Consider the following 24,906-nt stretch of genomic DNA (forward strand, 5'->3'; position numbering starts at 1 on the left):
CAAGAACATTGGATTAAAGACTAATTTTGTTCTGAGAAAAGATTTTTGCAAAATAGCATATAATAAACACCTCATGTGCTGCCATTGAACTGAGCATCTGCCATTCATAACTAAAAGAAGACGGCTGGGAAGTTTTGCATTTAATTCCAAATCTTATTTTAACTAGCTGTGAAAACAGACTGACGGCTAGCTCACCGTATCATTTCCTCTATGCCTCCTAAATAACCTTTACCATATTACTATAGGAGACTTTTTCCCTCATTGAATAATAGCTGCTTATGAAAATCCAGACAGGACTGTTATCAAAACAGAGCCAGACAGAAGCAGGTCAAAGGAGGACGATGTATAATCACATGTACAAGTCTTTCTTTCCCAGTGCTGAAAACATAATTTTTAGTTACCTGTTATTTTCAGTTAATGTTCTAGATGTTCTGCAAGTTGGATGAGAGTAAGTTTGCAAAAAATTATAACAGAAAGGTTATGGTGCTGATTTTCAAACACCTCCAGAATGAGAAAGAAAGTCTGGCTGAGATAATGCCTGAGAAAGAGCAATGGAAAGAGAGGAGTAACTTGAGGATAGAGAAGTGAAATAAACCAATATGACAGTGAGGAGCAGAGAGGAACGTGGGTTGATTAAGGTAAAAGAAGCAGAATTTTTAACATTCTCCACATTTCAGTCAGTGGAACGATGAGGCACCATAAAGTCATTAAAGGACAAATGCACGTGTGTGTGTGTGTGTGTGTGGGATGAGTAATGATAAGAAAGTGAAAGAAAAAAAAAAGACAGAGCGGGAGAACAGAATGTTGCTTACATACCCAGTATACCTATTTACATATTAAGAAACAAATACATAAGTTTCCAACACAGTGTTAAAGAAGCTTTTGCAAATATACTTTTAACATACTTTTCTGTAAATTTATACATTTGAGAAATGTATATACAGTCAGAAGTTTGGAAACATTAATTTTTTTTTTAATGTGCCTTATCTTCTGCTCACCAAGGCTGCATTTATTTGATCAAAACTACAGTAAAACAATAATAGTGTGAAATATTTTTACAATTTAAAATAGCTATTTTCTATTTGAATATATATATTAAAAAGGAATTTATTTCTGTCATCCAGCATCATTACTCCAATCTTCAGTGTCACATGATCCTTTAGAAACCAATTTAGTATGCTAAATTGCTGCTCAGTTATTATTGTTGCACAGTTATTAATAGTGGTTCTTATTGTTATCAATGTTAGAAACAGTTCTTGCTGGTTAATATATAGTGCAAACATTTTTTCAGGATTCTTTGATCTTTGAACATTTTAAAATCATAATGTTTCCAAAGAAGATTTTTTTTCCCCCCAAACTTTCATTTAAACACAAGAACAAACTTCATAAATGTGACCCTGGACCACAAAAACAGTCATAAGGGTAAATTTTTCTTCTGAAAATTGAATAAATAAGCTTTCCATTGATGTATGGTTTATTAGGATAGGACAATATTTGTCAGAGATACAACTATCTGAAAATCTGGAATCTCAGGGTACAAAAAAAAATAATCTCTAAATACTGAGAAAATCGCCTTTAAAGTTGTCCAAATAAAGTTCTTAGCAATGCATATTACTAATCAAAAATTAAGTTTTGATATATTTACAGAAGGAAATTTACAAACCATCTATATGGAACATGATCTTTACTTAATATCCTAATGATTTTTGGCATAAAAGAAAAATCAATAATTTTGACTCATACAATGTATCTTTGGCTATTGCTAGAAATATACCCCAGCGATTTAAGACTGGTTTTTTGGTCCAGGGTCACAAATTATTTAACCAAAAAACACATTTTAGAAACTATTTTGCATTAAACAAACCTAAAATAAAGTTGCATTTATCAGAGCTAGAAATAGAGCAGTGTGGCCAAAAACAATACGAAAGCTGTAATTCCCAGTCTCACTGTATCCTTGAACTTTTCAACAGGCCACAACAATCTCCAGTCCTGCGTGTTCAGATTTATCTCTCCTCATTCCACATTAAGCCCCAAACTTCAGCCTAGTTATCCCTGAGATTTAGCGCTCCTGATATTCACCACGCCACATTTACTCACCTGTAGGTCAAAGCTGCTTTGAGGATTTTGTCGTCGCTCTGTTCTTTGGCCAGCAGTCTGAACCTTCTCTAATGCTCCTGTGAATGAGAACAGGGGAATGTAAACACAGACGTAAAGAGATATTTGTCCAGCCCTTTAGATAGAATCTCACCTTGTATCTCCTCATCTCTGAGCCGGCGAATGGCTGCCCGAATGAGTTTTCTCTCTTCATATTCACTGGTGCTTTGTAACTTGAAAGAAAGAAAGAAAAACAGAAGGCAAGACACACAAAAACAGTATTTAGCTTGACATGACATATTTAGGCCCACACAGAATGTGAACCCACAGAATTCCACTGAAATAAAATGTTGGGATATTTCCACAGAATTCAAACAATCCCACACAACTGGTATTATAAAAATTCCTCAATATAATCTTTTTTGCAAGTCTGATTAATATATTTTACCATATTTGAAGGAATGGGTCACCCAAAAGTGAAAATTTACTTAAAATATACTAACCTCAGGCCATCAAAGAAGCAGATGAGTTTGTTTCTTTATCAGATTTGGAGAAATGTAGCATTACATCGCCTGCTCACCAGCGCATCCTCTTCCGTGAATGGGTGCCATCAGAACAAGTCATGATGACTTTGTTTCTTACAAACATGCAGCTTTTGGCTTCACACGATTTTAATTGATGGACTGCTTGTGGATTATTTTGATGTTTTTAGCAGCTATTTGGGCTTTCATTCTGACGGCACCCATTCACTACAGGGGATCCTGGATTAATGCTGAATTTCTCCAAGTCTGTTCCCATGAAGAAGCTCATCTTGGAAGGCCTGAGGGTGAGTACATTTTTAGCAAATTTTCATTTTTGGGTCCTTTAAATAATTACTGCATATTCATACTGCAAAAACAGGACAGAAAAACAATATAAATTCCATGTGGAACTTGGAAATTACAGAAAGTAAGAGTTTATTTACGTTTCAATAAAAAAAAACATCCCATTATAACGGAGAATCGTATGTAATTTGCGTGTGTTCTTGACATAATTCACAGATTAACAGAAATTATACCTCAGTCAATCTCCATTCATTGCTTTTATCAAGAACAACAAACCTCACAACTTAAGGCTGTTGCGCTCTCTCCCACCTTCAATACCACGACTGAGGTGCCCTTGAGCAAGGCACCGAACCCCCAACTGCTCCCTGGGCGCCACAGCAAAAGTGGCTGCCCACTGCTTCAGGTGTGTGTTCACGGTGTGTGTGTGTGTTCACTGCTGTGTGTGTGCACTTTGGATGGGTTAAATGCAGAGCACCAATTCTGAGTATGGGTCACCATACTTGGCCACATGTCACATCACTTCACTTCAGTTAACGTAGAACAATGGGTATTTATTTGAAATGGGCTCTCTGCAGCCTTTTGTTTTACACCAACAAAGAGCTTACAGTACGCTGTGTTTTTTTTTTTTTTTCATGATTTTGGTGATATGACAACATTCCATACGGGGCAGAAACACTTATCAACCATCTCCAGAATACTACAAGCACCATCTCACTCAAGGAATGTTGACAGGAGCAACACAACAGAAACAAACAAAACAAATCATAATACATCTCCATACAAGTCCATAAAATTCCACTAAGTTCTTATATGATATCCATAGACCTGAATCTTCCCCGACAGCACGTCTAATGAAGCTGTCAAATCAGGACTGCAAATACAAGCAAACAAGTTCAGATTCAAAATGTAATGGTTCATGTTATGCAAGACTTTCAATTGTGTTTTATACAACATATTCTTGCATTTGCAAATGTTCCTTTTCAGATAAGGCATAAATAATAACTTTTTTTAAATAATAAAGTAACAAATTCTTCATACCGGCACTGGTTTTCTTTATCCTCATGTCTGCTCTGGTGGGCACGTCTGAAACGCTTGCTGGTTAGCGCAGCCTCCATTTCTTCAATCTCACAGCGCCGCAGTTCCCGGATCGCTGACCGGATCAGACGCCGCTCGTCTATGTCGATAGTTTTATCAAGCTGGAGAAACAAAGAACAAGTTATGTAAAAAGATTATTTTGGAAAAGAGCTGGTAAGTTGTGCCACTTTTAACTTACATTATAAAATGACGTGACACAGCCAAGTACAGTGACCCATACTCAGAATTAATGCTCTGCATTTAACCCATTCAAAGTGCACACACACAGCAGTGAACACACACACACCGTGAACACACACGCGGAGCAGTGGGCAGCCATTTATTCTGCGGCGCCCGGGGAGCAGTTGGGGGTTCGGTGCCTTGTTTAAGGGCACCTCAGTCGTGGTATTGCTGGCCCGAGACTCGAACCCACAACCTTAGAGTTAGGAGTCAAACTCTCTAACCACTAGGCCACGACTTCCCATATATCCTCTATACAAAATGATCTGAGATAAATGCCAAATTATATTTCAGAACATGCGCGCTACAATTTGAAATATTTGTAACACTGGTTAAATAATGGAAATATATTTTTTAAGATTTTATTAATATGCACCAAAATAAAATATCAAGTGACAGAAGAGCGCAGTGCAAACGGCTTTGTGAATCTTCCTTCTAACTATATGTCCACATGAGAAACACAGTGGCCTAGATAAAGAGGGTGACACATTTACACACTGACACTCTCATCTTCTCTCTCTGAATGAGGTCATGACCTGGAATGCCCAGCTGAAGACACAAAAGCAGGTCATCTGCATAGCAGGTGAATAATAAAGGTTCTATATTCACTTTACAGTGATGATGTGTACAGTCCGTATAAGCGGTGAAAGCTCTAGAGCCATATTTACTTAATGAAATGCCGGAAAAGTGTAAATTTGTTTTTCAGTTTGTGAGCAGATTCACAACAGTTTCTGCGCTTAAGCTTATTCCACAAACCATCATATTTCTATAATTCTATGATTTATATTCTTCTATATTTTGGACATAGACAAAGAACATTTCATTTGGCAACATGGATTAAAAGCATAACTTCATGTAATGCAGTTATGGTAATAAACTGGTCATAATTCTAAATTTACACCTGCCTTGTGTTTCTCATTTTTTAATTTTGGCCTGTTTCTTTGAGTTTGTCCTGAGCCGATACCCTAAAACCTCTATGCAGTTTCTGCATTTGGTGGTTGGTATGTTACAGGATACCCATTGCAGCCTACTGTAAGTCACCAGTACGGAGTTGTGGGAGGGCATGTGGCAATGGTTTATTATCAGTAGGAAACAAATGTGTCAGGTAGATTTGACTTCCTTTGTCTTTATCAATGCATCCATATTAATGCCTTGTGTGACTGAAGAATGACTGGAAAATTTCAGACAGAGTGTCAGATAAATATATCTGTGAAAACCTGCAGAGGCTTTTGAGCTACAAATATTTTGCAAACTCTTCATAATGAACATTATAAACAGATCCATATTATCAACACAAAATAAGTTATCTACTATTAAACTTAGAAGTGATATGCTGTGGAGAAATTTAGCATTACATCACTTGCTCACCAATGGAGCCTCTGCAGTGAATGGGTGCCGTCAGAATGAAAGTCCAAACAGCTGATAAAAACATCACAGTAATCCACACGACTTGGATTATGTCTTGTGAAGCGAAAAACTATGTTGTTAGAAACAATCGAGCATTAAGCCGTTTTAACTTTAACCAACCATAATGATGCTCCCGCTAGTGAAAATCCATACTCATTTTGTCCTCTCACATCGAAATGAACAGTGCTTTACCTCTGCATATTTCCCTCCTGATTCAGACAGACAAACAAGTTTTTCAGTGGAGTAAACGGGGGGGTGGATGGAACAAACACCGATACAAACACTTTAAAGGGTCATGAAACCCCAGCCTACTTTTTCTGAGATTTTAGCAGAGGTGTTTGTGTTTCACATCATAGAAGACAATGTTAGCATCCAATAATTTTAACTGTTGGAGAAAACTGGTCAAATGCAAGTTTTTTTGCGCTATTTTCATCTTCCGGGTTTAAAATCTACATTGTGTTGACGTCACAATTTGTGACGTGGCAATGGACTATAGTACATTGATCATGCGTCGGTGTCTATTAAATTACTAATGTGACTGCATGTTCTTATCCTATAGAAGACACTTCGCTTAATTATTCACAGAGCTGAGGCTGCACCATCTTTGCACGCTGCTGTGTGGACACTGGCTTGGGGCTGCTTGAAACAGTCGCTGAGCTAAGGCAGAAAATGACACTGTGCTTGCGACGTCTTTTGAGCCTCAGTGAAGCCGTCCATGGCAGGACCGAAGAGTCCCTTAGGAGAGACCATGGAGGATCAAGGAAGGCCATCTTTTCTGTGTCCCTGATGTCTGTCTGGTTTAGCCAAAGGTGGCACTCCAGCACCACTAGGCTAGCCATGGCCTTGCCCACTGCCTGCGTCGTCACCCTGGTAGCACGCAGGGCCAGATCTGTCGCCGTTCACAGCTCTTTGAGTCTGCCAGGATCCCAGTCAGACTCGTCCATGTCCTGGAGAAGTTTGGCCTGAAATACCTGTAGCACAGACATCATATGCAGGGCTGAGCCGGCCTGGCCAGGTGCTGCATGAGCACTGTTGGCTAGGGCGGAAGAAGAAGATGATGACGGTGGAAGAAGATGAGCAGCCACTGCCTCTTCCAGAGAGGGGAGCTTGCAATACTCCTTGTCCTAAGCGCCGTCAACAGTGGTGAGAGCTGCATCAGTCAAGGGGTTTACTACGCTGGGTTGCGTAGACTGAGAGCTTCAGACTCTTCGCCGGAACATGCCAACTCGTCAGCATCAGATTCCATCAAATACATGAAGTCATCGACAACGCTCTTCTTCAGAAGCGCTGAAGGAAACCAGGCTGCTTGCATCTGATGAGGGCCGCTGATCCTCACGTGCAAAGCACACCAGTGATATGAGTTTCTGCAGGGAGAGTGAAGCACGCGAGCGCTGGGCCAACACAACATCACTCGAGCCTGAGAAGATGGCCGTGCTGTTCTGCTGCTTCTTCCTCTTGGGAGAGAAAGGAGTCGGGAGAACAGTGCGGGAAGGACCGCCTTCATGAAAAAAGGCGATCGGTGAGCGAAGACGGGAGAGGGACATATTCTCGCAGTGACAACATGAAGCCTTGGTGAGTGCAGCCTCTGCATGGGAAACCACCAGACAGATGACACACTCCTAGTGACCGTCTGCTTCTTGCAAGGGGTCCTTGCACGAGCTACACCCACAAAGCGACATTTGAAACAATATGCGCTTTTTTTCCGGCACCTGATAGCCACAGGGAAACTCCGTCCTCTGCAGGAGGCCTGATTCAATGGCAGGATAGAGCAGGCTAAGCTTCTTGCTTCAGTAACAGAATAAACAGGGGTTTCCCTATACAAGTAGTCAAAAGATGATGCAACGGGAGTTACCTTTCGATATGGAACTTAAGGCTATTTAGTTTGTTTATTAAAAGAACAAGGTATAGACCTGTTCTATAGGAAAGGTAACTTCAAATGACTTCTGTTGTGATCTGGTGCTATAAAGAAAATAAAATTAACTTGACCTTCAAGGGGCAGGGGGTGCCCCCCTAATATAATGTCATTTCCTTATCATCATTTATTTCAATATTTTATTCAACATTTTAAAGTTGAATGACAGCAAAAGAAAGCTGGATGACAGCATGGAGACTCAAATGGAAAAGCTCTGTTTGGCAGTTCAGCAGCAGTGCTCAGATGTTCATGACACTTTCTTTCGGTATTGCTGAAGCATACGTATTGCACTGTTTTCCTCCACTACTTTCATACCAAATTCCCCGTTTATGAATACAGATGGAAACACATTAGACCAGCATCATGCAAGAATAAGTGCATTCACATCTGATATCCTCTTGGGTGGTCTGATCACAAGTGAACAGTGGACACTACAGGTGTAATAGGGTACTGGAAATGCATAATGAGTAAACCACTAAAGAGCATGTGGAGAAGACTAAGTTTAAGAATATAAATTAGCAAAGTGCTTTTGAAAAGTCACACATTTTAATATGAATTAATAATCCAAAGATAGATTCTGCAGTTTCACTAGTGTTGGAGAGCACTGTCTCTGGGTGATGAAGGTAACACTGATGGAAACTTTACATTTTCCATCAATCTTGGTAATGGAAATAGATGCAAAAGCAGAGAGAGAGAGGACAGAGAGAGAGAGAGAGAGAGAGAGAGAGAGAGATGTGAATCAGCAGTCAATTCCAGCTTCAGTGTGAGTATGACCATATTAGGGCATAGGCCTCAAAACCCCACCCCCGGACTGTGATGCGGGCTGAATAAGAGAGGTGAAGGTCAAAGTAAGACAGCAAGATAATTAAAGTATTAGTAACACACATTCAGGAAGATGAGCAATGACCTGGAACACCTACAAAGTCTGTAAGACCCAACATAAACATTCCCATTTCCTAGATGTTACTTCCTTAAAAATTCCAAAGGAAATTCAAGTTCATTTAGTTTATCCAAACAGTCTTAATAGTGCGTTAGTGGTATGCAGGTAGTCACTGTCAAATGTGGGATTATTCTTTCCATCGCTAAAATCTAAGAATATATTTAATGCCACCTTTTACAATAATGGGTCAGCACTATATGAATGACCACACATGGAAATTTTGTTGACATCTGTGGTACATTTGAGGTAAAAGAAGCTTTTGATGTACAATTTTGGAACAGGCGGTTTCCACATGTAAAACCCTCAAACAAAACAAACTGTAAGGCCTCTTAAAACTTTATTTAGCCTATAGTTTGGATAAAGCAGTGTCCATAATTCACTTAACTCAGTAATATGTAATATTAGGGATTTACAAAAAGTTTCATATATAATCTGATCTGACTGGTGCATTTAAGGTCATGTAAGGTCAGTGTAAGGGTTCACAGGACACATGAACACATTTACAAAGTACTTGGATGTGGCATTAAGAAGCTAAAGAAAAATTTTTTGATTGCATTTCCCAAAATTTGTCATGTCAAAATCCAATCTTTAAAACATACAGGCTCAAATAAACAAAGACAACAAATGCATCAGAAGAAAATGACAACTACAAGAGGGGTTCGATGACAACAGCATAGAAATGTAACCATGGTGGATGATTTCTGTAAATATTTTGTCATAAAAAAATACAACAATCACTTAAGCAATTCCAACAACAAAAACATAATCGCTATCAATGTTTATCCCGAGTTAAATTTCTCTTGTAGAAAAAAAAAAAAGTAAAAAAAAAGTTAGGCACAGCACAGCTCACTAGCACTGATGTTAAAGGTGAACTCAACTGTGTCATTTTTGTGGCTGTAAAATACTTTTCAATTTCTAAACATTTCTCTGTTTGAGCAGTCCAATGTATCAACTTCTGATTCAACCAATGACATGAGTTTGGAGTAGGACTGAATGCTGAAAGACAGGAGACAGTGCAACATCAGAAGAGTTTAGAAACGATAATAATTTTTTAGATTTCCCTAACTTCACCTTCCAAACCCAAACCCAACACACACACACACACACACACACACACACATCCTGACTTCCCTGACCTAAAAGAGGGTGTCATGGTCTACTAACTCTAATTCTTTTCCTGCAATCCCATTCAAACTTCCTGCATGATCTCATCCAGTTCCTGAGCAGTTTCTGGGCAGCAGATGGCAAGTCACATGACAAAATGATTCACATGAACTTTCACCACAGCCAGAAACTGAAAATGAAGGATTGATCCTCACTGATCAGAGTGTCTTTTCCAATGATCTTTTTACCAGAAGCCATTCAATTTCAATCAGTCGGGCAATCTGAGATAAGCAACAGTGACTGTTGGTGATGTGACATGGGTGTGCTCATATGGCAGAGTTTAAAGGGAAAGTTCACGCAAAAATGAAATTCTGTCATCATTTACTCACCCAAGTCATTCAAACTCACAGGACGTTTGATCATATTCGAAACACAAATGAAGATCTTTTTAAATGTCCACACAACCAAAACTTTGATGCTTAAAAAAGTTCAGAAAGAGTTGATAAACCTAATACACATGTACTGAACAATTTAATCAAAGTCTTCTGAAGAGACATGATCGCTTTATATGATTAACAGATTTTACTTAGGCTTTTATTCACATATAAACATTGGTCAATGCACTAGAGATGAAACTGTTTGGCAATAAACCATGACAAAAAGTCCGGATGCATGACCTTTTAATATTTTAATCATCATTAAAGCCATATTAGATGAATAAATAAGATGAATGCATTAAGGGGGAACAGATTGTTTTGCGCATTATGTGTGTTGTAGGCTACATGAAACCGCTCGTCTGCGCCATTCATTAACAGACATGCAGAACATGCAGGATTCATATTAAAATTGACTCTTGTGGCTTAATATTTACAGATACTAGTCTATATCACGATTAGATTTAAGTGTTATGACCTACTTTTGATTAATTCATTCAAAATTTGACAGATTCTGTGACATTCCGCGTTAAACTGTGAATTCCGTTTTTATGACTGGATTCCGCGATTCCTTCCATGTTTTCTGCATCGCGGAAATCATAGGGCCCTAGCATACTTACACTTACACATGACAAAAATATGGACTATAATTAGACTAGGGATATGCTGGTATCAAATTTTCCTGTTGCGATTAATTGCTAATGCTTTTACCACAGTATAAGATATTATCACGGTATTGAAATTCAGTTTAAAAAAAGTGGTCATAATACAGTTTAACAGGTTTAATAACTTTTTTCTTATAACAAAAATAACTGAACATTTAAATACAATAAAGCAATACAGAAAAATATATAAAGTTAAAAGTTTTACACAGATTAAAATGCAAAAGAACTATAAAGACCAATAGATATCACTTTACAATAAGACCTCATAAGTTAACCTTAAGCCGCGTTTCCACCGCTGGAACTTTACCCAGGAACTAGGGACTTTGGGCTGGTACTCGGTGTGTTTCCACCACAGGAACCACGATCTAAATAAAGTTCCGGGTAAAAAAAAAATGCCCCTCAGAAAGTCCCTGCTGGCGAGGTAGTACTCTTTCAAAGTTCCGGAACTTTCAGGGGCGGGACTTGGGTGCTGAGCATGCTGATTGGTTGAGTTCACGCAGCATTGTGATTTCAACCACCATTTATTTGGATCATTTTCTAAATATTACTGTTATTGTGTCATGAAATGTAATTTTAAAAGTATTTCAGACGAGAATGTAGTTGTTTAAAACTCAAATCTGTGGTTTATTTATAAAGACAGCGCCTATTTAAAAATATGTTTCGCCGATTTCGGAGACGATCAGCTCCACGCGATCAGCAGGAGCTCAGTGCTCATGTATCCGCCTAGAGCACTCTCAACTCGGCTAGTCCTTCTGACATTTGACGCTGGCTCTGATGTCTCTTTAATGGTTAAACATAAAATATAATTCGTATTGGGTAAATCTAACAGGTAATCTTTGGTCTGTATTCAATTTATCTATATGTTGAAATTAAAATAAAAAGAGGCAATTGATATAATATTTCGTTTCATTGTGACGTCTGTATATAACGTTACACATATCCCTGAACTAAGTACATTTCTGCAGCTGTTATTATGTTTAAATGAAAACAAAAGGAGGCAGTGGTATTTCATATCATATTTCATTTTACTGTAAATATACAGTGAGGAAAATTGCAGTAGCCAAGGCGAGCTGACTGATATTATCAAGTACGCTGCTGTTTGCAGAAATACTGGATTTGCGTCGTCGTGGACATCACACTCCCGAGTCGAATGTGCAAAGTCTTAACTACCGAGGATGCAAATCCGAAATTTGTGCACAAATTTGTATTGAGAAACGCACACAGACCTATTTCACCAGACTATTTGCCTAATCTTCACGGTACTTTAGACCGCGGTGGAAACACAGAAAGCAACAGGTCTGGGGGGAAAATAGTTCCTGGGGAAAAAAGTTCCTGGTAAAATTGTTCCGGGTAATTTCGGTGGAAACGCGGCATTAGTTAATGCATTAACATTCACAATGAGCAATAGATACATTTGCTACAGAAGTTATTTATCTTTGTTAAAAAATACAAGTCTTAGTTCATGTTAGCTCATTAAATAACACAACTTTTCAACATTTGATTTTAACAACATGTTATTAAATATTGGAATACCTAAGATTAATGAATGTTCAGAATAATTTTTCATTGGCAGTTTATGTTAACTAATGAATTAACTAATGTTAACTAATGAAGCCCTAATGTAAAGTGTGAATGAACAATAAAGAATCAAAACACTTTCAAACAATATCTAGGGCATGTTGCAGTCCAAATTAAAATGAAAATAAAAATAAAAAATTGAAAATAAATAGCCTATTAAGTCGAAATATTTAAGTATTTGCCAATGTGATGAACACCGTAGGAAATCCACAAATCTGAATGGCTATTTAAAATTATTTAAATATGTTTTAGGCAACTGCTTTATATATTGGTATCTAGGGTTAGGGCTGCATTTTCTGCAGCTTAGCGCCATCTGCTGTCAGAGAGTGAATGTGCTTTCATTCAGCGTGTCTCTCACGTGTTCCCCCATGTGCTTCTCTTGCCTGCTTGTTTACATCAGAGCGCACACACGTCTTTCAAGCACCATACAGCGGTGTTGTGCATTTTGACCAGTTGATGGGAAAAGTATTCTTAAAATGCATTCTGAATAAATTGTAATATATAATTATTTACGGTATTCAGAAGTGCCCACGATAACAATATCGTGCATATTCATTACCGTGATATATCATTAACAATACCAGCATGTCTAAATTAGACATTACTAATCTATGCCATTTCCAATATTGCCTTTTATGCAGTGTGTAATGTAGCTGTATGTGTGAATATAAACAATCTGCAAAGTTGTAAAGCTGAAAGTGCACAATAAATAAAGTTATTGTCTCCCAAAATAAAGAATCGACTCTGAACAGCTGCAACAAGTCGTTAGTAATTCGAATCCCACTTTTGTGACGGCTACACAATTGCATAATTGCGTGCCTATGTTCTACGTTGGCCAGCCACGAACAACTTGACCCTACCCACAAACACGTCATTCTACTGACGACTGCTTCTCTAATCTCGGGGAGTTCAACACGGGATTCTGTTGAAAGATGGGTCAGTATCCTGTTTATTTGGACCAGCTGCTGCATTGAATCACAACCTGTAAGTATAAATAATAGATGTTTATATTTTCTATAGAGCATTCTAGGGCCCTGTCCCAAATGGCACACTCCAGACTTGTGGACTTCCTCAGAGTCCACACTTTGGTGACGTCATGTAGTGCAGAGACCATGAGGGCGCATTGAGAGGTATTTTTGGGACAGACTTGATCATCACGCCGGAAATAACGGTCTGGTTGTTTTTTGACAGGAGCTGCAGGTTCGGGGAATATGCTGCCTATGTTCCATTTGAACTAAGATTAAAATTTTAACACATAATAAACACGTGCGTGAGTTTCGGATGAATTTACAGGTTTAAATATAAATATAGGTTTACATATGACTCAGTAAAGCCCTGACATTCGGTTCTATTTATTTAATGCGATCGTATTATTCAACACGCTATTATTATGTTTGAGATATCAACCACTGGTCGATGACCATAATGTTTGTATAAACTCTAGGTAACAACTGGTAAAATGTACACCTAGGTCATAAAAACCATAATGATACCTACACTTAAATATTTTCTTCTCAGCCATGTCATCAATTGCTCTTGAGCGAAATCTCCTCCCATCCATTGTCTGATTGGCATTGGATGGGAGGAGATTTCGCATTTTGCAAGGATTCCTGGGTAGTTAAAGTGTGCGGAGCCTGCATCTATGCGGGCTTCGCGGAAGACCACTTCAAGGGTACAAAGGGGGCGCTGCTGAGCACACTTCAGAGCGTTAAAATGCTGAATGGGACGGACTCAGACTCGGCGAGCACGCGCAATTTAAGTCCACAAGACCGAAAGTCCACATGACGTGCGCCATTTGGGACAGGGCCAAAATACATAATTATTTAAATAGGCGTATCATTTCTGACATGCGCTGAACGCCATAGACCAATCACAACAGACTAGGCCATCTGACCAATCAGAGCACAGGAGCCTCACGGAAAGGAGGGGTTTAGAGAGACTGAATCTTTGAACTGTTTTGAATGAATCGTTTGAGAATCACTGGAAAATGAGGAGATATTAAATGCATATTTTGAGAAAACAAAAGCGTTTTTTGACCTTGCATGCATGTTATCCTATTGTAGGAGACCCCCAAAACAATATTAGGAATCGTAAAAAATGGCATAACAGGGGCACTTTAAACTTTATGGAGATTAATGCCTAATGCATCATAATGTTTTGTTTAAAAAAAAAATGTAAAGGCAACCTGAAAAAAAAAAAAAGGATTGAAACCCTACAGTACAGCAAATGATGTGAGAGACATGAATGACAATTGTGGTCTGCCTCCAAGTTCTACATAAACAGACACCAATTATACAGTCCTTTGGGAAGCTATATCAGGAAATGCCTCCAAAGTTGAGGAGAACAACTATTAAGACAAATAAACATCCCTAATGAAAAACTAATTGAAACTTCAATTCCTCAATCTTGAACAAAAAAGAAAGAATATCTATATTCACACACAACTAAAAATAAGCCCTATAGTCAACAAGAAAGTTGGAGAAAACACCACATGCTCCAAAATCCACAAGGGACTGTGACACTCATGACCTCTGTGGAATCGCGTCTCACAGACATCCAAACACTGTAAAGAGGGGAGAGTGGAAAATATTTGCAGGGGGAGAAAACAGAGGTGGGAATCTACAGTACTTTTAGACTTCCTTCGGGAACACACATGAAAATTTAATTTAGCAGATTTGCCAGCTCTAAAAATGTAGTAAATAAAAATGAAGTAATTTCAACCACTAATAGTAATAATATCAATCCTGAATCTGTTTAGCATTTTTCACGGGACTTTTAATATTTCAGAATACAATAACATCTTGAAAGAATAGTTTTTGCACTATAGTCTGACACACCTGCTCCCACGAAACTGTTAACAGTATGAAAGCATCCTTGAAGTGTAAATGCAGCCAAAAGTAGCTTGTTTTACAATATGATTGTCACGATACCAAAATTTCAGCATTTCAATATAAATATAATTAATTAAAAATTCTGATAAGTAATTACTGTATATTATATATTTAAGTATTGTTTATATTTTTTTTAAATATTTAAGTAATTATATTATATATAGAATACTTTTATTTCGTCATATTCGTGATTTATAAATTTATAATTTTATTTAATTTTGAAGTAGGCTATTGCTAGCCTATTCTTTATGTTCACATATTCGTTATGACAAAAATGTGTTAGCCTAGCCTAAAGTTGATTTAATATTCTTCATAACAAATTTTAAGAAGATAAAAGTTAAGAGAAAAATGTAATTAGTTTGTAGTCTATAGATAGGGCTATAGGATAATTTTTTTTTATTAACTTTTATTAGACTGCAGATCGAAATAAAAGAATTCTTGATAATCTTTAAAATGAGAGAATCACTTACATAATTTAGGCTATAGCCTACTTTCTTTGACTGCAGGAAAAAACGAAACAATTTAGATCTGAATTGAGATTTTTCTTGTAATCAATAATTTTTTTTTTGTACAAATTACAACATGAATGCTGAATGATGTTTAACAGTGAGCAAATCTCCACTACATAGTCGCACAATCGTTGGTGTCGGTCGCAAATATTAAACATGTTTAAAAAAATCTTTGTGAAAATGGCTGGTTCTTGAATTCTAAGATTATAATCTTTAGACACCACACAGGCCTGACAGTCGTGTAGTGTGTTCTCGGCTTAAGCTGGTTGAGACCCAGCAACCACAAACAAACTGTACCTTGTTACAAATATCAGTCTAACCACTTCAAGCTGTCATGACTAGATTGTTCCAATAGAGTGGCCTTTCTGTAAACATATATATAGAGAGGAATAAGGGTGGAAAAAACAGGTGATATTTATTTTTCCCTATTGCTTTGAATGCAGGTTTTGTGCTCTGTGTTATAAGTCCTTACACACTGATGGTTTAAACCTGCCTTACAATTTAGCTTTATGAAATTCATGACTCGAGTCACAGAAGAGCTTCGTGCTCTGCATTTATCCCATCCAAAGTGCACACACACAGCAGTGAACACACACCCGGAGCAGTGGGCAGCCATTTTTATGTTGCGGTGTCCGGGGAGCAGTTGGGGATTCGGTGCTTTGCTCAAGGGCACCTCAGTCGTGGTTTTGCTGGCCCGAGACTCGAACCCACAACCTTAGGGTTAGGAGTCAACCTCTCTAACCACTAGGCCATGACTTCCCCATTCTCCCATCATAGTAAAAGCCAATCCAAGATAATGGGGTCTGTGAAACACCATACCCCAATTATCAACACACTAATTAATAAACCTCTCATATAGCTACTAATTTGCGATTAATCTAACATGGCTTTCACTTTCAGCAGCATATTTAGATATTTAAAAGTTAAGCTCCTTCTAATATAATTTGCAGAGACTGGAGGACTTGCAAAAACTTTAATTTGGACAAATAGCATGTAATTCTATATAAAAAAAAATATGACATTGTGACTGTTAAACTTTTTTTGTTTTTTGTTCTCACATTGGACTATTATCTAATATTGTATAAATGCAAATTTGTATGAAATTCCACTGATAGTATTTTGAATAAATCTTTGTAATAAACCTGAATTCTTCAGTATTTTGCCCACAAAAGAAGAATTTCAGAGTATATTGATGACAGCAATACAACTCATAAAGTTGATCCAATTTTGTTCAACTGCATAATGTTTTTTTTTTTTTTGTAATGTTTTTATACTCATGGATGTCTGCCACACATATAAGCCTATATGAAACAAACTCTTGATCAATTCAGAGAATATACAGTAAATATTTTTGGGTATTCATAAAATACAAGAATGCAGTGGTTTTAACCAATAAAGCACTTTGTAATGCGGTCACTCCATGAATCCAGGCATAGGCGACACTTGCAGCTGTATTATAGGGTGGCATTGTTGCCCTCACAGAGGCTCTCAGATGCCCACTTCACGCTCATTCCCAGCCATTTCACAAAATTGCTCTTCATTTCATCTACCACTCATTGAAAATGATTTATTCCCTTCCAAGCACCTCTTATCTGGCCTAGAGCAGCATGATTGTCAGGACAGCCACTGACTCAACAGAAACCAGCCAAAAAACCAGATGTCTTTTTTTGTTTGTTTTCTTATTCATGTGAAACTGAAGGTGTTGCTGTGGTGGTTGTTCATGACAGCTGGAACATTTAAGGTTAAAGGTGCACTTTTTGTGACTCTAATTTGTCCCAGTGATTCAGGACTATCTATCTATCTATCTATCTATCTATCTATCTATCTATCTATCTATCTATCTATCAGCATGGAAGTTTATTTAGGAACTGCTGTTTCACACCTAATCTGTTTATTTGGTTTCTTTTCATCTGTTTCTCTCCGTCACATATAATGCACACTGACTGAGGTTCAGGTATGTGCAGCTGCTTGTTTGGACGTTTCACTTTTCCACTCATACTGATTATGTTTGGTCTGTCTGGTGAATTTGTACCATCACTCTGGACTGCACTGTGACTCATGCTCTGCCTGTCTGTTATATGTATGTATATCGTGTTTGTTTTATTGTTTGGTTTGTAAAATGCCTTGAGAGCTGGCTGAAAATGCTACATAAAGTAATCATACACACTTCAACAGCAAGACATGAACGTCATTTAACATCAACACAGCTTTTTCTCAAGATTAATATGTCAGGAGTCTCGTGAGAGTGATCAATTTTAATCAAATTTCTCAAATGTAATATTTTAATCTTCATTTAAAAATAAATAAATAAATGTACTTTTTTATGAAAGCACTGATAAAAACTGACTGATACCAATAGCATTTTTTATATTAATGCAGATATTATAAATCTGCTTTTAGTATTTATTTATTGCTTTTTTGGTTTGTTTGTACCTGTAAACTCAGGTGTCAGGAAATGATGGAAAAACATTAGTTTGTGGATTCGGGGGGGAAAAAAATCATCATTACATACAATATTATTGTCGACAACATCATCATGGTTGTTACTGTGAAGGTTTAACTATTATAAGCCTTTTTTTATAGACATTGTTAATTTTTTACCATTTTACAGACTGACACGTGCGCCTGAGCTCGCATATTCTGTTTACAGAGCGATTTTATCATACAGATGTGAACACTTGATAAAGCACGTACATTCTTGTCAAAAACTAAAGTGATGCTAAAGCCAAAATCAATCTCTGTTAAAATTAAAAAAGCACATTTCTGAGCTGAACTCACCAGATTGCGGAGCGAGGACTCGTCCATGCTGGAGTATCGCTTCTCTGACATCTTCTCAGACATTTTATTAGCGGCTAGCTCATTCGATACGAGTGTAAAATACTGTTAAATTAACCGTCATACACACATAATAGAGAGGCTCACGGTGAATACATCAAAGAGTAGCTCTCGGTCCGGTTAACTCGGGGAAGATGCTCTCTAATCGAACAAGGGCTAAACACGTCTGTAGTACAGCCTAACGAACAAGCTGTAAAATTAAAAGCTCTCCTTGTTAACGAACTGCAGCAGTTTGTTTCCACACACTCCAACCGTTTCACGGATCACAGAAGCGTCAGACAGTCAGACTACATGCCTTCGGAGTCACGAGCGGTGAGTGATTTGAGTTGAAGCCCCGCCCCTTACACACCGCCAGCCAATAACAAGCCGGCGAATTCAAACCCTCACACGCTCAAATAACAATGTTTATGTGTGATTGGCCTAACAAACTAACACATTGTTATTTTTTATTTATTTATTTTTTTACAGCAAATAATCTGGTACTGCGATCTGCTAACAAATGAATTCAATGTCATATTTACTTTCTCGTTTCACCTAATTTCCTCCACGCCCTGTCTGTCTGCTTACTAACTGACTTGTGCAAGTCTCAGCATGGCCTGCAGCATAATAGAGATAGGTAACTATTTTTTAAACCAAACAGTCAGGAACTTCCTCAAAATACAATTAAGTAGAATATAGGTAAACAACTGATTTCAGTACAGGTTCTTCAAATTGTTATAGGGACTTTGGCACTCAAGAGATATGTATGAATGGCGATAATATTAGTTTACGTTTCTTACTGGCATAAAGTTGGCTTGAAGCTGGAAGTTCGATAGTCGCGCATTTAGGGACCGTCTCTAAAGTCACATGCGATATTAGTGTACACTTTTCTAACGTCAATAGCATATGAGGAGAATGGCTTACAGTCATGAAAACAACTGTAAACTGTTCATCTAGGTGTCAACTGTAAATGCATGTATATCCAGGCTGTTAGAGACTATCAGATACAGCATACTAAACAAGAGCACTGCTTCTGTTCAAACATCACTTTTTTTCAGGTGGACATACAGTACAGAACAAGTAGTGTATATGAGGGTACATATGAAAAGCACCTTATAACAAATACCACTGAGCTTTGCTCACCAAGTTCAGTTAACTACTGAGTAGGTGAATTCTTACAATAAAACCAAATCCCCCCAAAAATCCATTCCCAATCCTAAAATAAAGATATTTAGGTCTCTCGGATGGTATCCCTTCACAAGCTTTTTTAAAGGTGTCATATCTTTCACTTAACTTTAGGGATGAAAGAGTTCATTAAACTATGAAAACATACTGTAAATTTAGTTAATTATAATTTCCTTTATCAATTAATAAAAATCATTTCTGACATCAGAAACTCAAAAGTTTAAAACATCTTGATGGATACAAACATGTAGCTTTTCTTATCACAAGACATTAATTGATGGACTGGAGTGGTGTGGATTACTTGTGGATTCTCTTACTGACGGCACCCATTCACTGCAGAAGATCCATTGGTGAGCAAGTGATCTAATGCTACATTTCTCCAAATCTGTTCCCCTTTAAAAATGTATTTATTACCATTTTAATGAAGAAATCTGTAAGATTTCATTAAACATACAGCTTCTACTCTTGTTTTAATTCCCACAGTTGATCAGTCAATCCCATAATCGCACAAATATAAAAAGATGATTCCCTCAGCCCAATGTTATGAGCTTTCAGAACCTGATTCATTTTAACATCAAGCCTGCAAGACACTTTACTGACCAAAAGACTCCAAACATGCTATTCTCTCAGTTCTGCTTTTTTCATGAATTGCAATTTAATTTTACAAACAGAAATTCAAAAAGTTGGATTCTACATACACATACATTTAAAATAAAACCTTACTTTTGCATAAATAAATTTTGGGATAAATACTGCTTGACTGCATTACAAGTTGTTTTATGTGTATTATAGGTCCCCTGTAATAGAGAAATTCATAGCAAAAATTCAGTCACTTCAGTATCTGCATTTTTTGCTAACTTTCTTCAGGTGAATTACTTAAGTAAGTTTTAGCAAACTGTCAATGTGATCGTTTTATGGAATGAACTAATATAATGATTTATAATGATATGCAGTCCTGGACTGCATCTTGATTAAGAGAAACTAACAATTTCAGATCTTCTGTGCATTGCTGAAACAAAAGCTGAGCTTCAAATGTTGGAAACTCTTGAAAACAGAAAGACTCCAGTGTTTGTGATGAGCCAGCATTGTTGTCTATGGGCTGCACTGAATGAATCTTCAGCAGATCTTTTGCAACTTTCATAGCACACAGCACAATCACAGAAGGCATATACTTGTTAAATGTGTAGTCAGCCAAACTCAGTTCACAGACTTTGCATGCCAACCATTTCCACTTCTTCTCAGGCTCCTTCCATACATTTTTATCCTGTGTAGTGACCATCTTATCCATGGCTTCATCAGTCTGACATCCAGTAGTGCGACTGGTGAAATAGTCCAGAAAGAAAGCAAGGGTAGGTGCAGCCAGTCTGAAATTGAGTCTGAGAAGGATCAGGCACTCAAGATTGCACAGCTGTTCTCTGGAAAAAGAATTGCAGCAAAGCGACAGAAGCTGTGTGATGCGAGGCGAATACACTTCAACCTGGAAAACACAAAAATCACAACTTACTCAGATTTACATATTATTCTATTTTCATAATCAATTGTCCCTGAAAAGTGTGTATTAACCCTAGTGAAAAAGAAGTGTACTGTAGCATATTAACTTCTACTTTAAAACAATTGTTAAGTGCAAACTGAATGTAATGTTTTCAGCCACTTAACTGCATGTTAATTGCAATTAAATAAAAACATATATATCATTATGCAAATTCATAGCCTATATATGCAATTTCATAATTACTTCTATTGCCTTTGAAATATGGTTAAAGTGCACTACTGAAATTTAATGGCAATTGTATCTCATGTATTTCAAGAGATCATATGTTTTTTAACTTTTAAATGCATAAACACATTGCATTACACCAAATACACAAAATAATGTTATTTTTAGCACCTTTATATAACCCCTTTAAAAATATCCGTAATTAAAGATTTGTTAAAAAGTTGTAATTTAACACATTTAGCAAATACATTACAAATACATTTAAAAGGGCATTTAAGTGTGTTAAGAAACATTAATGAATGGGTCTCTCTAAACATAATGGGCTTTTATTTCATTAATATTGTTGTCTGCAAGTATAGATTTTAAAAATATATATTTTTAATAAAGGGACATGCCCCTTAAAACAGGTCATTTTTAGACAGAGGGATATCATTTTTCCAGATAATTTTTTTTTTTGTGCAAAAAAACTTTATTAACATAATAAGTAAACCTCAAGGAATAAAATAAACAAAAAAATCCATGTAATGACCCCTTTGAGATACACTACAAGTGCACCTTTATTGCCAGAAATAATTCTTAACTCTGTGCTATCTTTTATCACTACAATGAAAGTGATAAGTAAAGAAGCGCTGCACCTGTTTTGTGGCGATCAGCAGAGATGTCACTCCCAGTAATTGGAAACAGTCTGCAGCTACTGAGGTTGTGATCAGGAAACGGTCCATGATATTAACAGCCAAGCAGCATGATTCAAAAGACAGTTTGAGCTGTCTGTGTACCGCTATGAGCCAGCTCACCAGTTTACTGCGAGCCTCTGCTGTAATCTGTAGGGAAAATAAAAATATTCATGTAAAAATTATTGATAAAAATCGTGGGGGGAAACCATATTGTGAAATAAATGCTTTTCTCTAGTTCATGTTAGCAACAGTTATCAGCACCCAATTATTTCAACGTCCCAAGATAACAGTTCTGGGTTTTCTCCTATTGTAGTTATTAACATAATCCATTAAATACACATTTTGGGTAATATAATCAGAGTGTTTTTTGAAAACTTTTAACCTAACTCGTTTATCACATTGATTTAAATAGGATAATGTTGTTCCATATTGATATAAAATAACAAAGAAAAATAAAATATATTCCATTCTTTGCTATTAACGGTGTGAAGTGCATTAATCATTAAAATTCTTGTCATCATACAGTTCAAAATGGTGATGTTTTAAGATTTTTTTGTTCTTCTTGTTTTTTTTTAACCATTTATTTGATCATAAAAATACAGTAAAAACAGAAATATTGTGAAATATTATTACAATTCAAAATAAGTGTTTTCTATATGGATATAATGTAAAATGTAATTTATTCTTGTGCTGCAAAGTGAAAATGAATTTTCATCATCCCTTGAGTTTTCAGAGTCAGGTGATCCTTCAGAAATCATTCTGCTACGCTGATTTGCTGCTCAAGAAACATTTCTGATTATTATCAGTGTTGAACATAGTTGCGCTGCTTCATATTTGTGTGGAAACTCATACATTAAGTTCAAACGAGTTCAGCATTTATTTGAAACAGAAATGTTTTATTGCATTAAAAATTTATTTACTGTCACTTTGAATCAGTTCCTTACTGAATAGAAGCATTCGTTTCTTTTAATAATAATAATAACGATGATGATATTGAAGGTGTGATGTCTGACCTGCGGTTGTCGCGCGAGGCAGTTCTGCGCCAGAAACTGCAGTTCACTGTGTCTCTGGATGATGAAGCAGCTCTCTTCATAGTCACACTCCTGCAGGTCTGAGGTCAGTCTGACCCTTGAAGCCGCTGCTGGAGAAGTGTGGAGATCTTCCTCAAAGCCAGAGTCACTCAGCGCAGACATCTCTGAAGAAACAAACTCCGTTCCCTTTAACAGCCGCACATGAGATGCTCTACTGCTGAAATGGACGTTGTACTGAAAGATTTCCCCTCATTATCATCATCCCGCTGTAGCGTGCAGTGTCTCAGTCGAGTGCGGTGTTGTCAGGTGAACTGGTGCTTGTAAACGGGGTCTTTCCCGGGTGTTTTAGCGCGCACTTTAGGGCGCTTCACAGCCCGCGTACACGCGTCACCATGACAACAGTCCCACTGGAGCTGCTGCAGGTGTCGCTTCTGCATCGCCAGGGGAAAACTGCATGACGCATGATTTTGTCGGCCGAAAAAATATATTAAGAATAATATATATATTTTTTCCATTTTTATTGAGATTTTCACTCAGAAACTGTTAGTAAATTTCACAAATATTTACAAAAGAAATGGCAAGCAACACTTTGAATTAAGTGTGAATTTTGAAGTAAAAAGACTGAAATGTAAATGGCACAACTATCAAGTTTGCTCACAAAAGCATTCTAGCTGAAGGGTGAAATTAATCTTGACAGATCCCTGTGTTGTTGAACGAGTTTAAAGTGATTTTAATGACTCGTTCCTTATTTATTTATTGATGCCTGATCGGCTGTAGACCACGATTATTTAGATCTGTGGCGAAGAAAAACGAATAAAAACATAAAACTCTTCTGAAGAGGATACAAGTAAAGGCAAGCCAACAAAATCAAAATCCAGTCATGACCGATGGACACCTGTGTGATCAGCAAGACTGAGAAATAGATCAATAACTCCTGCAGATGTGAGGAAACCCTGTGTCCAAAAAGAAAACAGGAGCAAAGCAGAGTACTGTATTTCCCTTCCTTCCTGTCTGGACCATATTCAGACATAACAGTCCAGCAATAACTAAATCTTATCAGCTCCCTTCACATATTAATATAGAGGCCTATCTGTGGGAGTCACTGAAGAGGCAGTTTCTTGTATGTTGTGACAGCTGGCCTCATAAGTTATCATCAAAGCAGCAGTTAAGATATATAAAAAAAAAGATAGTACACTGATCTTTGAGCCTTATAGAAATACTAACATTGGTGCAGTTGTTTTATGTGTCTAGACAGTCATATCACAATGCTATGATACTGTGAAGTGAAAATGAAGTGAAATTAATTCACACAATGTTTTTTTTTTCTTACAAACAGATTTTTGCTTCACAAGATGTTAACTGATGGACTGCAGTCGTGTGGATTACTTGTGGATTATTGTGATGTTTTTATCAGCTTTTTAGACTCTCTTTCTGACGGCACCCATTCACTGCAGAGGATCCATTGGTGAGCAAGTGATCCAATGCTACATTTCTCCAAATCTGTTCCCATGAAGAAACAAATATCTTTTCCTCTTTAAAAATGTATTTATTACCATTTTAATGAAGAAATCTGTAAGATTTCATTAAACATACAGCTTCTACTCTTGTTTTAATTCCCACAGTTGATCAGTCAATCCCATAATCGCACAAATATAAAAAGGTGATTCCCTCAGCCCAATGTTATGAGCTTTCAGAACCTGATTCATTTTAACATCAAGCCTGCAAGACACTTTATTGACCAAAAGACTCCAAACATGCTATTCTCTCAGTTCTACTTTTTTTAATTTTTTTTTAATTTTACAAACAGAAATTC

The 24,906-nt window shown here is 37.1% G+C and overlaps 2 protein-coding genes across 5 annotated transcripts in view; both read right to left on the reverse strand.

Moving 5' to 3' along the window:
• Nucleotides 1–18,852, reverse strand: part of smtnb (smoothelin b) — a 66,385-nt gene extending 47,533 nt beyond the window's left edge. For 2 of the 4 annotated variants that reach the window (XM_042725142.1, XM_042725143.1), the window contains exons 1-3: nucleotides 18,451–18,852; nucleotides 2,249–2,327; nucleotides 2,098–2,174 (exon numbers count right to left, since the gene is read on the reverse strand). In XM_042725142.1, coding sequence (XP_042581076.1) covers nucleotides 2,098–2,174; nucleotides 2,249–2,327; nucleotides 18,451–18,513 — 219 coding nt within the window. In that variant the 5' untranslated portion in view covers nucleotides 18,514–18,852. The remainder of the gene's footprint in view (nucleotides 1–2,097; nucleotides 2,175–2,248; nucleotides 2,328–18,450) is intronic. The other 2 variants (XM_042725145.1, XM_042725146.1) reach the window with 2 other exon arrangements.
• Nucleotides 18,853–19,967: 1,115 nt separating this feature from the next.
• On the reverse strand, nucleotides 19,968–23,520 carry LOC109074156 (cyclin-O protein B). Its single transcript, XM_019090196.2, has 3 exons — nucleotides 23,076–23,520; nucleotides 22,024–22,209; nucleotides 19,968–21,148 (listed from the first exon to the last, which is right to left on the reverse strand). The coding sequence occupies exons 1-3, from the start codon at nucleotides 23,253–23,255 to the stop codon at nucleotides 20,609–20,611; spliced, it is 906 nt and encodes a 301-aa protein (XP_018945741.1). The 5' UTR covers nucleotides 23,256–23,520; the 3' UTR covers nucleotides 19,968–20,608.
• Between the last annotated feature and the right edge of the window lie 1,386 nt (nucleotides 23,521–24,906).

The sequence above is a fragment of the Cyprinus carpio genome, chromosome B5 (assembly GCF_018340385.1).
Source record: "Cyprinus carpio isolate SPL01 chromosome B5, ASM1834038v1, whole genome shotgun sequence".
Classification (NCBI taxonomy): domain Eukaryota; kingdom Metazoa; phylum Chordata; class Actinopteri; order Cypriniformes; family Cyprinidae; genus Cyprinus; species Cyprinus carpio.